The sequence below is a fragment of the Zea mays genome, chromosome 10, assembly GCF_902167145.1.
Source record: "Zea mays cultivar B73 chromosome 10, Zm-B73-REFERENCE-NAM-5.0, whole genome shotgun sequence".
Lineage (NCBI taxonomy): Eukaryota > Viridiplantae > Streptophyta > Magnoliopsida > Poales > Poaceae > Zea > Zea mays.
The window spans coordinates 147509036-147522054 of NC_050105.1; the positions used below are offsets into that span (position 1 = coordinate 147509036).

The following is a 13019-nucleotide window of genomic DNA, read 5'->3' on the forward strand; positions in this document are numbered from 1 at the left end:
TTCTCCTGTGGGGGGGTGTGAGACAGAAGGGTGAGCTCACACATGATCATAGCTCAACAAGTTGTGGGGAACCGGTGGACATAAACTCACAAAGGTGTGAGGTCATGTGATGTGTAAGGCTAATCAATGATAGGGGTTAAAGCTGAGCATTGCTTTTAAGTAGTTGGTCAAAATTTTATTAGCAGTTACTAAGTATAAGTGAATACCAAACCTTAGATAAAGTAATTGAACAAAATTAATAATAGACCCATGCAATGCAAATGACAAAATTGAATTTAAGTTCCATAATTTAAACATCAGAGAGTCCTGAGCCGCTCATGACCGCGAGCACGGCTAGTATACTAGTTTTACACTCTGCAGAGGTTGTACCCTTTACCCACAAGTCATGCTACCCATCTGCCAAGGGGTCGCGAATCCCATACACCTCTACCTAGGAAGCGCGGCAGGGCAACACTACGAGGCCTTTACAAAGTTCCACTAGCTTCCGAAAACCCGCTACAGTTTATAAGAAGTTCCAATGCAAGGTTCTTGTCTGACCGCCATCGCAGCAAAATCAACCAAGGACCTCCCTACACTGACCACTCCCCTACTGCCCTTGCCCCTTTCGGGTAAGGTAGTCTTCCACTAGCTTTCCTAATTAGTCAGCCAAGGGCGTCCCATTAAACCCTTGTGGTGGCACGTGTTTCTCAAGTTAAGCTCTATGTTCCAATTAACATTAATGAACTTGACATGAACATAAATAGAATAACAAGAATAATTGGAACATAGATATAATAATTGATTATCCCAAAACCATGTAAAGCAATAGCAAACTACCCAAGTGATTCAGGGGTAAACAAGGTAATGAGATAAACAAATCTAGGGTGTCCTATTGGGTCCCATCAAAATTAACCTATGCACGAGTGAATGATAATTAGAGAACATTATTGGGTAAAAAGTGGTCAAGGGCACAACTTGCCTGACACTTGAGATTCCAGTTACCAGGGTGATTCTTCAAATCCTCGTGACCTCACTGCTAGTCGTAGCAATACAAACAAACATGGTATAGACAAAATTAACATCACACCAAACATAAGAATATACTGCGTAATAATGATATACGCCTTGCTACGAGACTAACGCAACTTGAACGGATCAAATTGAAGTTAAAACGGAGGATATATGAATTTCCTAAGGTTTTATGTATTTGATACGAGGTTAATTAAGAAATAAATTTTAATACCATTTTCATCTTAAAACAGAGACACAGGGTGATAAACAACATTATTACAAAATTATAGAAACTGAAATGGATTAATTTGGACTACACATGAATTTTCTATGAATTAAACCAATTCTAGCATTTATTTCTACATTAAAAATCCAATTCTATATTTGTTTTCTGATTTTTCTGGCTCTCTGGACTGGGCGCACTAATACAGAGAAGTTCAGGGGTCTCGGTGTAAGTTTTCCTAAGACTCAGAGCCCAACTACGTGGACTGCGGGTTATTTATTAACGACATTAGGGCTCTTTTGTAAGATGGGTCGGCAGCAGTATGCGCATGCACCCTGAGCCGTTAGATTTTCATCCCACGGCCGCCAACTTAACACAACGAAGGGGTACGCCATGTGGAGCCTCGGATCCAGATCCAACGGCAACCAAAAAGGCATGAGCTGGCAACTAATCACGCGTGTTGGATCACGATCTAACGGCCCACGACTAAGGAATGAAGGGGTAATCTAGGCCGCCCGTCATCAATCTGACAGCCACAACTCCCTCTTCTACCTTATGCCGCTACCTTCTCCTGGAATACGCAAGACTCCACCAACAGCAAGCGACTCGGCCCCGTTGACTCGGAGGAGGGGGAATTCTCACCGTTGAAGGAGGCAGGGGATGGCCGACGACGAAGCGCGGGTCACGGTGCTGTGAAGCCCTAGCGCAGATGAAGTTCTTCGGCTGCGGCCCAGTGCTTTGTCCATGGCGATGGCAGCCCCTTCTTCCTACACCGCAGCGATGGCGACGCTGCTCGCAACGCGATGCGGACCGGCGACGACGCCCAACTCCGGCGATTGGTTATGCCCGCCGTGGACCAAGCCCCCGAGTAACCATGCAGGCCCCCAAACGACGAGGGCACCGTCGAGTTTGGCCCCGCCCTGCACGGCAATGGGGAGCCGCGGCAACCCGACCGCGAGTGACAGGAGCGGGCACGCACGAGTTGCGTCATGGAGGTGCGCGGGGTCACTGCAAGCAGGCGGGGACGGAGGCACGGGTGCGGTGCCCAACGGCGACAGATGCCGCACCCACTCCCCTACTCAGGTGACCGCGGAAACCCGTTAATCCGCCCGGTGGCGCACGTCTTTCTCTCTCTAGTACTGGCTATGGGTCGAGCTTTCTTCGGCGGCAGCGGAGTTCTCCCACCGACGAGGCTACACAATCAACTGTGGTGCGAGGCAGGGGTTCATTTGGTGGGCCAAGATACCGAGCGGCGCGCTACTTATGCGCCCAGGCCAATCCGCATAAGTCGGCACACGATGTAACGACCATCCGATACCCGCGGCGGTGACGGCGAGATCTCTGCAATAGAATCCAGAGCGGTCCTGGGATCAAGATGTGGCGCGTGCGAGGTCTCGGCGGAAGTGATAGTCATGCGGCGTAGAGAACGCGAGTTCTGTTACGGCGAAGGGGAAGGAACTGACAACCTGGGCCCGCCTGCAAGTCGCCACAGCACGCGCATCTGGAATGTGGCCCCCACCATCGGCGCAGAGGGAAGAGGCTGGCACCAACGGCCCACCGGTCGGCACACGGTCTAATCCGTTCTTTTGGGCTGTGCGCATTTGCCTGATGGGCCGATCACAGAAGAAATTCGGCCCAGAGCGCAGGTAGTCCCCTCTCCTTTCTTTTATTTTCTATCCTCTTATTCATAAATATTTTGAATTCAAATTTGGATTTGAATCTGCTTTTGAGCTCTACCCCTGAGTCAGGTGTCACATTAAAGCACTAGTATAGCAATAATATTTTATTTATTTATTTTACATTTTTTTATCACATAAAATTTTCTTTCCTTCCCTTTCTAGGATTTCTTTTAGATTCTAAATTCCCTTTTTGGACTTTAATATTTTTCTTGTCACATTTTTATTTTATTTTGTCACAATATGCACACAAAAGAAAATCCTAGCATGATGCATGATTTATTTGAGTGTTTTTATTTAATTATTTATTTGTGGAAGTGAGGTGTTCACATGAAATGATAGATATAGATGACACACATGTATATAAAGGAATATAATCTCTCCTTTTAGATTTTTATTACAAAGTGGGTATTACACTCTTTTTCCTTTTTTCTTTTTATTTGATGTTTTAATTTCCTATTTCCTGCTTTCCAATTTCCAATAAAGTTCAAACTTCAAATTTAATTTTAAATGCAACAAATCAAAATATTCAGCATGCAATGCAACATTATATATATAAGGTATTTTATTATTCAATATGCAATTCATACAAAAAAAATGGTTATGTAGAGACAATAGCGCTCCTAGTGTATAAAATATTTTAGAGACAATATATATTCATTGCATAAAGGAATAGCTAAAATCATATAGGGATACTTTTATTAAAAAATTTATCAGAAACAAAATTTTGAAAGTTATTTTAATTCAACATTCTTGGACAATTTTACTTTAATACCAACATAGGATTTTGAGGCGTTACAACCTTTTTGAGCGAGTTGAGTGAAAACAACAGCTCGGAGGCAGGCATTTACAAATTACAATGCAGGTCCTGAACAGAGCTAGGGGCGGGTGGGGTAGGGGGGGGGGGGGAAATACTGCCCAGCTCGCTTGATCACAAGTTCACAACACTGCAGAGAATGAAAGGGAGAGGCAGACAGACAGCTGACAGATACTAGATACTCGATAGATTTGATAGAACAGGTGCTGGTCGTGCCGTGATCGAGACGAGAACCAGTTCACTGAAACTTTTAGTTCACAGCACAGAGCGAAGAGCAGCGAGCGACGATACACATGGTATCGCGCGCGGCATGTATACCAATTACCACCCCTCCTGGCTCCTGTACATCGTACGTGCAAGATAGGACTACGGCTACGAGCCACTGTTGTACTAGTGTTGGTGGCCGCCGCGTCCTGCTTCCGATGAGGACGGGTTGGAAACTATGTGCCTGCCGGTATGCAATGCAAGCCAAGGTACCCCACGCACCAAAGCGTCTGGTGGCCGCTTTGACTTGCCTACGTCTCCTAACTGCACGGGTAGGGATCACATCAGGTTTTTAGGAACTGTCATTACGAACGGCTCGTTGTTGGTTTGCTTTCTCTATGCCGACATCGTCATCATCACCGGTCTTCTACGTCTACTCTTGCGTTGTTGTTTTTAGTGTCGACAACCCGCACTATAAAAAAGTGCATGCATATATTTATTTTGTCACTAGCACTAGTATATGATTTGATTTGCTGTTGAATTATACGTAGATATGATAATAGATCGTGATCCAAATGTTCTTTCATAATTTGTAAGAGCTCTAAATAATTTATAGTTTAAAAATAAATAAAAATAGAGATCGATCCTAATCCTAATCTAATATGTGAAAGCCCGATCCTAATACGATTTGTGAAATTTATAGCGTAAAATTTAGAGTATGTTGTCAACCTTAGTTATACATATATGAAACATGCTACTGTTTTTTGTATTATTATTAATCTCTAAATTGCTATTATTTCCGATACGTTCGGGTAAAGACTGTGTCCGGAAATAGCCTGGCCTAATTACCTGGGACCGGGAAAAGATCACTGGTCCCGATCAGAGCAAAAAAGAGATTGTCGCGCGCTCGATCCTCCTGCCGAGGACGGCGAGGGAAGAAAAATAGAGCAGTCGCATACGTTGGATAATGCAGAGGATAGCCGCCACCAACAGCAGCAGGTGACCTCATCCACATGTGGCTCCGGCTGCCGCCATGGCAGAGAGACGATACGACGGTGCAGTAACAGTAAAAATAGGCTGACTCTGGACTCTGACACTCTGCTGAGCAAACCGTCCCCTACCCACCCTGTGCCGCACCCCAAAAGGAGAAGGCGCGGATCCAGCACTCCCAACGGCCAACGGGGCCGTTGTGTCTGCGACTCTGCGTATCGGATCCAGTCCAATTATCCAAACGAAAACTACAACGGCGGCAGGCCGGTCTGGTCGCTTTGACGAGGAACGAGCGTTATAGGTTGTTGCTATGCCCGCCCGCGATAAAAAAGAGTACGTAGGATTTGTGATGAGGTGCTGCTAAGTGCTGATGGATTTGTGATGACTGGTGCCTGTTGGCCGACGCCCGACGCCGCCCCCTCGGCGTCGCTCATTCCACTCTGTCCTGCCCGGAACTAGTGGCAACTTGCAGCCGCGGCAACCTTGGCACACAGCGCAAGCAGCTGAGCCTATCCGCGGGCGGGCGGGCGGGTGCTTTTGGCCTCCTCTGCTCTCCTAGGTTGGAAGAGTCTTTGCCAAGGGGATAGCAAAAGAGAAAGTACTTGCATGCCCCAACAAGGCAACAGCGCCTGCTTTTGGCTGGGGTCCTCTCCCTCTTCACATCACCCGAGTTGTAGTGCGAGGCAAGAAGGAGACCGAGCAGAGGAGGGTGTGCACAGGCACACACAAGCATCGTACTCGTCGTACCAGCAAGAGAGGAAGACCAGCGCCTAGCCTCCTAGCCATGTGGGACCTTAACGACTCGCCGGCCGCCGAGGCTGCCCCGCCGTCCCCATCTGCCGACGACTCCGGCGCGTCCTTCTCGTCGGCGGCCGCGCTAGTCGACATACCCGACGACGACTCCGCCGCCGCCGCCGTCGTCACGCGCCAGTTCTTCGTCCTGGCCCCGGCGGCCACCATCGGCGCGGCGCCCGGCTCGTCGAACGCGCGCGCGGGCTGGCTCCGCCGGGCCGCCGCGCCGGCCGGCGGCCCCGCTGCGGTGCAGGCGGCGGCTGGCAAGAAGAGCCGGCGCGGGCCGCGGTCGCGCAGCTCGCAGTACCGCGGCGTCACGTTCTACCGCCGGACGGGGCGGTGGGAGTCGCACATATGGTGAGTAGTCCCGTACTCCCGACTCCGTTGCCGTTGCCGCCGCCCTTTCCTCACTCGAGGGAGAGAGACGGAGCAGGCAGCAGCTCAGCTCGCGAGGGAGGGGGGGAGGGCGTTCGCTGTTGGATTGGAATTGGATTCCTCTTGTTTTGGCATTTCTCGCCTCTCCTGCTTTTGCCTTTCGTAGCCACATCTTATCCAAGTTATTCTTACGATGCCAATAGGCAGGCCATGCTCTCTCTCTCTCTCTCTCTTCCTCCTCCTCTCCCTCTGTGTGTCCCCGTCCCCTGCCTCTCTCTCTCTCTCACATCCCCATGCTCTCTGCTTGTGCTTGTGGCAATGCAGGGATTGCGGCAAGCAGGTCTATCTGGGTAAGTTTCTTGCACGTCCATGAGTCCATCCATTCCATACGCATCCATGCTTGGAAGACGATAGATACCGCCCAATCCGAGGCGTTTTTGGTTCCGGACTCGGGACTCCTCACAAAAATGGCTTGTGGCGACTTGCAGGCGGATTTGACACCGCCCATGCGGCTGCTCGGTAATAAAAGCCTACTGTCTGTTTCATTCGATTCGTATTGGCTCTCCTCACTCCCATGCCAAGTTCTCCGCCAATAACAGCGGGGGTTCGCCGCCAAATTGTAATCTCTGCCTGTCTGGTTCTCCCGCCAACCTCAGGGCGTACGATCGAGCGGCGATCAAGTTCCGCGGCGTGGAGGCCGACATCAATTTCAGCTTGGAGGATTACCAAGACGACATGAAGCAGGTGATTTATTTATTATACAACTGCGCTATACTAGGTAGCATATAGCAACAATATATATAGTAATTTTTTCTCGTCTATCTAATCCACGTCTTGGTCTACCAGCAGATGTGCCACCTGAGCAAGGAGGAGTTCGTTCACGTGCTCCGGCGGCAGAGCACGGGGTTCCCCCGGGGCAGCTCCAAGTACAGGGGCGTGACGCTCCACAAGTGCGGGCGGTGGGAGGCGCGCATGGGCCAGTTCCTCGGCAAGAAGTATGCCGGTCGTCCGTCCATCTCCCTTCTCCTCGCCTTCCTTCCCTTCTTGCCCAACCACTTCATGTCTTCCTCTTCCCAATCCCTCCCCATCCCTGGTCCCTGTATCTGCATCGGCATCAGCCCATCCTTTCTTTGTCGTTGCGCCTCACATTATTCATTCATGGCTGTCACTTCCGGTCTGTGTCGCTGCACTGCAGGTACGTCTACTTGGGCCTGTTCGACACCGAGGAGGAAGCCGCCAGGTAAAATAATTGGACCGCACTGTGTGCTCGCCTGGCGGCGGTTCTCGGAGCCCCGCTACCCCCTGGGCCGCGAAACTGACTGATGGATGCCCCGTGTCTCTCTCCCTTTCTCTCTCTCTGTGCGCGCGCGCGCAGGGCGTACGACCGCGCGGCCATCAAGTGCAACGGCAAGGACGCGGTGACAAACTTCGATCCCAGCATTTACGCCGAGGAGGAGGTCGCGCCGGCGGGTTCGTCTATCCCCGCCCGCGCTCTGCAACGATCACCCCCCTCGTCGCTGTGCGGCGGTTTGCTACAACCTATATGGACAGGAAGCAATCTCTGACGACGGTCCGCTGTTTCGCCGTGCATGCAGCGGCGACGGGCGGCGCCGCCGGCGACGAGCACAACCTGGACCTGTCGCTGGGAAGCTCGGCGGGGAACAAAAGGGGCAGCCTTGACGGCGGCGGCGGCGGCGGCGGCGACGACAAGTCCTCGGACCAGCGCGTCCCCATGGCGTTCGACATCGACTGGCAGACGGCCGCACGTCGGAGCACCAAGGCAAAGGTATCCGTTTTGGTTTGGTCCCGCCCGCGTTCAGCGTTCTCTGAATCAAACGAGGTGTGCGTTTAAAATCTTGCTTAATAAAAGCAAGCTTGTCACGTTTCAACCACCGGGTGGCATGGCAGCTCCAGCTCGACGCGAGCGCCGCCATGCATGATGCAACCCCACCTGCCGCCGTACAGCCCCAGGCATCCGCAAGTGGGTACCGACTACGTACCGAGCTAACTGGCTGACGCTTTGTTTGTTCTGTGCAATGCAAATCGCGGCAGCTCCTGAGCAACGGCGATCCGGGGACCGCGGCGGGAGGCCTTTCCCTGGCGATCGGCGGCGGAGGCGGGCACTGGCCTCCGCAGCTGCAGCATCAGCAGCAGCAGCAGAGGCTCCACGGCGCCAGGAACAACGGCGGCGGCACGAGCTGGCCGCCGCCGCCGCACCCGTGCCCGCCGCCAGTACCGGCCGCCGCCGCGACCGCAGCTGCAGCATCATCACGATTCCATCCCTACGTTGTTACGAGTACGACGCAAAGCCCGGCCGGCTGGGTCCAGAAGAATGGGTTCCATTCGCTGGCCAGGCCCACGTAGACCAAGAACCAGGACTGGGCGTTCGTCCTTCGATCGTATTCCACGGCGAAGGTCCATCATTTGACCCAAGGGCAAACGGCTCGTCGATCCACCGATTTACACCCCCTCCCCCTTTCTTTCCCTTTTCCATTCTCTGTGTTCTTGATTGGGTGAGACATGGATCCGAGGATGGATGGGCCTGCTGCCCCCCTGCTGTAAATGAGGAGTTTCCGGGAAGAAGACGAGTGCTTTGGTAGGCGACTAGGCGTCGCGTCAGGCAGTGCGTCCTTTTGCCGCTTTTTGTTCTCTCTCCCCCCCTTCTGCATTCACTCACCAATCACCATTGGCAAGCACCGATGAATGGTGGCATGGGGTGTCAACATCGCAGCTCATTTTGTTTGGTCTCATGTTGCATCACTCGCTGCTGCACGCACGATGATGGCCTGCTGCACTGTCGTCTGCTGAGCTGCTACTGTCTTCGATACGTGTGGGTCTCGCGCTCGTGTAAACCTTGTTTCTAATTCGGGCACTGCAATAACTGTGGGAGAAGAGAAGACGACCCGGGGGAGGCCGACCGGCGGTTACCTTCCTCGCCGGATGGGACGAGACCGTACCCCACGCCGTCATCTTCATACTATGTGGATGGATGGCTACATTGCCGGCAAGTGCGGCCACTGTGCGCACAGCTCGCGCGCAGGAAGAAAAGTTGCTAGATAATGCTCCATCGCGCGCAGGAAGAAAAGTTGCTAGATAATGCCCGCGCGCTTAATTTGCTCGTCTATCTACTTCACTGTTCCTCACGGCGTGGCGTGGCGGCAGGAGATGAATTGCTCGTGTCGCTCCGCCGTGTGCTGTAGGTGTGAGCATGAATATAATATGGGTGGATCTTGTCGGCCGAATGTTTTTACTGGTATATATATATATATATATATATATATATATATATATATATATATACACACACTAATAAGTAATAACTCTCCTTTTAGATATTTGTCCTTCTCTAATTTAATTTTAAACTAAACTGCGATAAATAAAAAATAAATAAAAAAAGACGGAGAGAGTATATGCTAGCAGTTTTTCATGCACACACCCAAGCGTATAGCATACGCTTGTACATGTAGTACCTGCCGTGTGTCTGTCAGTGTCTACATAGTACTATACATTATGCGTACCGGCACTGTTTGAGTACCATGCTAGCTGGCTAGAGATGCTCCAAGTCATCAAGGGCAACGGAAGGAGACAAGGTGAGCGATGCGTACTTAAACGTTGGCTGAAATTGGTCGGTTCATATGCTACCCCTGCTACGTACACACACATGTCAAATACTCCTTCGTCTCTTCTTTTTAACTGTTGTCCTTATTTTTCTCGAGAAGTCACCCATATTTAATTTTGCCTAAAAATATATATAAAACTATTAATATTTATGATACATTAATTAATATCACTAGTTCATCAACATGTACTCTCACGCGGTTTAAAATTGTAGGATATAAGCACTAGTTATTGTTTGGATAATTTATATTAAGACTCTATTACAGACCTCTAAAACTAATATATAGTTATCAACAAAAATTAGCTTAGAGGTTCGGATCGATTAGGTAATGGACCATCTAATTGTTAGTTATACCTCTCAAAAGCTATTATTTGTTAGCTGCTCCAGTCCAGTTAAAACTAGCTAACAACTTGTTATCTAACTAATAATTATCTTGGGAGGTTTGGAACATTCCCAAAATATAGTATTTATTTATCATCTAACGTAATACACATAATAGATACTTTAGAGTCTATATGTACATGTAATTATTAATCTTTTTTTGCAAAGGACTGGATTTTATGTCTTCTCATCAATATTCATTTTTTCCTTTTGCATTATATCTCTCTATAGTTTGAAACATGCAATTAATTTGAATCCTATCGCTAACTAAGGTGGCTCTTGTCGCATCATATAGTCATGAATCAATTTTTGATTTTATAAAATTTATTCTTATTATCTCAAGTTAAGTTAAAAACTCGTGTGTTTATTGAATGTTTAGTTAACTCTTGTTTTTACACTTCTCTAGAACAAGGATTTTAAGTCGTCAGTACATTCATAAATACTACAATAGCATAAGAAATTGTTAGTAACACGCATAATATCATTCAAGATAAGTCATAGAGCTTGAGGTGAGATCTAGGATCAATGTGGTAGCACAACTAACCTTGATTTTTTTAATAGTCAAGCCTTAAAATGGCTGACCTTTTCCTTTAAAGTAATATTAAAGAGCTTGAAAAATAGATCCATCAATGATCACCCACAGTTCTCACTTCCACTTAATTAGGGAATCATATATGCAATTATGGCTATACTATCAATATAGATGTGTCAAAAACTCACTTAAAATATCTAAGTAAATCTAAACTAACAACCTATATATAGAAATAGTTGTTATGGAAACAATTTTATCTTATGCAACATAACATATATATTTATTGCCCATTTATATTGGCACGATGTGCACATTTACTTTAATTAAATTTTAATGTATTAATGTTGATATAAGTAGGCAATGTAGAAACATATATATGGTCTATAGTGATCTAAACAATTTTATTGTAGTAGAAGATGTTAATACTCGATTTAGATGTAGATCTGAGTGGTATTCGATTTTCTACAATAATAGAATGAAAACTGAGTTATGTCTATTATTTATTACAATAGGAGGTCATTGGTAATTAGATACAAATTAAGGCCTACGTACTTTAGCTATAGTGTATTTCTTCCTAATATTGATGGGTAATTTAAATATAGAGTCATGGGTTACGTGGTTTAACCGTTATCTGGAGGCACAAGTGTCCAAGATTTTCCAAAGAGTTCAGAAAACTCCGAATCCATGGCTTGTGCTTCCCGTTCACTGAACTGCCTTGCCTCATCATAGGATTTTGGTTCAACTAGCACTTCATCAGTTTTGTGAGCAGCAATACCTGCAATATGCCGTATTGTTAAACTACTGAACTGTTAATGCTGTTCTTCAGCCTAGTACGCATTCAGTGACACCTTAGAGAACCCCTCAAATTTCTCTCAATCTACCTTAAATCGAACAAGCCCTTACATGGCTGGCTGTTGGACCAGCAGGTTGCTCGGTGTGGACTTTGTTCTGCACTTTCTGAAGACAGTGGAACCCGCAGATTCAGATTTTAGAAGCATCCACAACAGGATGATCAGTAGCAATCTTAATTGACCCGGTGTTAGGTAAATAATCCTAAAACTGGGTTACCTCTAGGTTATTTGCTGCCTATATGGAGTGCTATTGTTGGATTTTCGTCGGTTAAATATTGTTCAATGAGACTGAGTGATAGTAAGTAGAATCGTTGGCTGCTGTGAGGTTTTTTGTGGTGTATCGTTTATTTTTGGATTTGTAAATATGTGTTTTTAGTTCAGCTCCACTACTAGTTTTGCTCCGACCAAAATGCGAGAGTACCATGTCACTGTATTTGAAGACAAAATTTTCAAATGGAACAATTTCATATGGCATGTAATTGGTTGGATACTACAGCAATACTACTGCTCAGTTGGCACTACAGCGGCGCCTGACATCACTGGCTTTGATATAGCAAAACTGTATTGTAGGAAATTGTTTATCATTATATAGAATAATGATTACATATCTTAAAAAACACAGATTCAGTGCTAAAAAATTCCACGTGAGTGAGGTCTACGAAAGGATTGATCAATGTAAGCCTTTAACCATAAAAACATAGATTAAAATTCCCACATAAGCTAGGTCTATGAAAAAGAAAAATCAAAGCAAGCCTTTCACGGTAAAAACATAGATTAAAATTAAAAGTCGCATAGAGGGGGTGAATAGGGCGAATCTGAAATTTATAAACTTAAGCACAACTACAAGCCGGGTTAGCGTTATAAATAGAAACGAGTCCGAGAGAGAGGGTGGAAAACAAATCGCGGGCAAATAAAGAGTGAGACACGATGATTTGTTTTACCGAGGTTCGGTTCTTGCAAACCTACTCCCCGTTGAGGTGGTCACAAAGACTGGATTTCTTTCAACCCTTTTCCCTCTCTCAAACGGTCACTTAGACCGAGTGAGCTTCTCTTCTCAATCAAACGGGACGCAAAGTCCCCGCAAGGACCACCACACAATTGGTGTCTCTTGCATCGGTTACAATTGAGTTTATCACAAGAAAGAATGAGAAAGAAAAGAAGCAATCCAAGCGCAAGAGCTCAAATGAACACAAATGTCGCTCTCTCTAGTCACTATTTGATTTGGAGTGATTCCGGACTTGGGAGAGGATTTGATCTCTTTAGTTGTGTCTAGAATTGAATGCTATAGCTCTTGTAATGTGTTGAAGGTGGAAAACTTAGATGCCATTGAATGTGGGGTGGTTGGGGGTATTTATAACCCCAACCACCACAAAGTGGTCGTTGGAAGGCTGCTGTCGCATGGCGCACCGGACAGTCCGGTGCTCCACCGGACAGTCCGGTGCGCCACCGGACACTGTCCGGTGTGCCAGCCACGTCATCCGGTCGTTAGGGTTCGACCGTTGGAGCTCTGATTGGTGGGGCCTCTGGGCTGTCTGGTGGTGCACCGGATAGGTCATGTAGACTGTCTGG

General features: G+C 47.5%; 1 protein-coding gene across 4 annotated transcripts; it reads left to right on the plus strand.

Moving 5' to 3' along the window:
• The first annotated feature begins 5437 nt into the window (after positions 1–5437).
• LOC100381947 (uncharacterized) lies at positions 5438–8810 on the plus strand. Of its 4 annotated transcripts, none has more exons than XM_020545131.2 (9): positions 5438–6049; positions 6392–6417; positions 6556–6586; positions 6724–6811; positions 6914–7062; positions 7263–7307; positions 7443–7537; positions 7663–7853; positions 8120–8810. In XM_020545131.2, exons 1-9 carry the CDS (start codon positions 5685–5687, stop codon positions 8429–8431), a joined length of 1302 nt encoding a protein of 433 aa, XP_020400720.2. In that variant the 5' UTR covers positions 5438–5684; the 3' UTR covers positions 8432–8810. The 4 variants fall into 4 exon arrangements, with proteins under 4 accessions (XP_020400720.2, XP_008662117.1, XP_023156920.1 ...); XM_008663895.2 differs by having other exon boundaries at positions 6917–7062; XM_023301152.1 differs by lacking the exons at positions 6392–6417; positions 6556–6586.
• Positions 8811–13019: the final 4209 nt, after the last annotated feature.

Bases quoted from the DNA above. Each gene is read 5' to 3' on its own strand.
- LOC100381947 (XM_020545131.2), top strand. From the start codon at position 5,685: ATGTGGGACCTTAACGACTCGCCGGCCGCCGAGGCTGCCCCGCCGTCC. The intron at 7,063-7,262 runs GTATGCCGGTCG...GCTGCACTGCAG, and splicing joins GGCCAGTTCCTCGGCAAGAA to GTACGTCTACTTGGGCCTGT. The intron at 7,854-8,119 runs GTATCCGTTTTG...AAATCGCGGCAG, and splicing joins GTCGGAGCACCAAGGCAAAG to CTCCTGAGCAACGGCGATCC.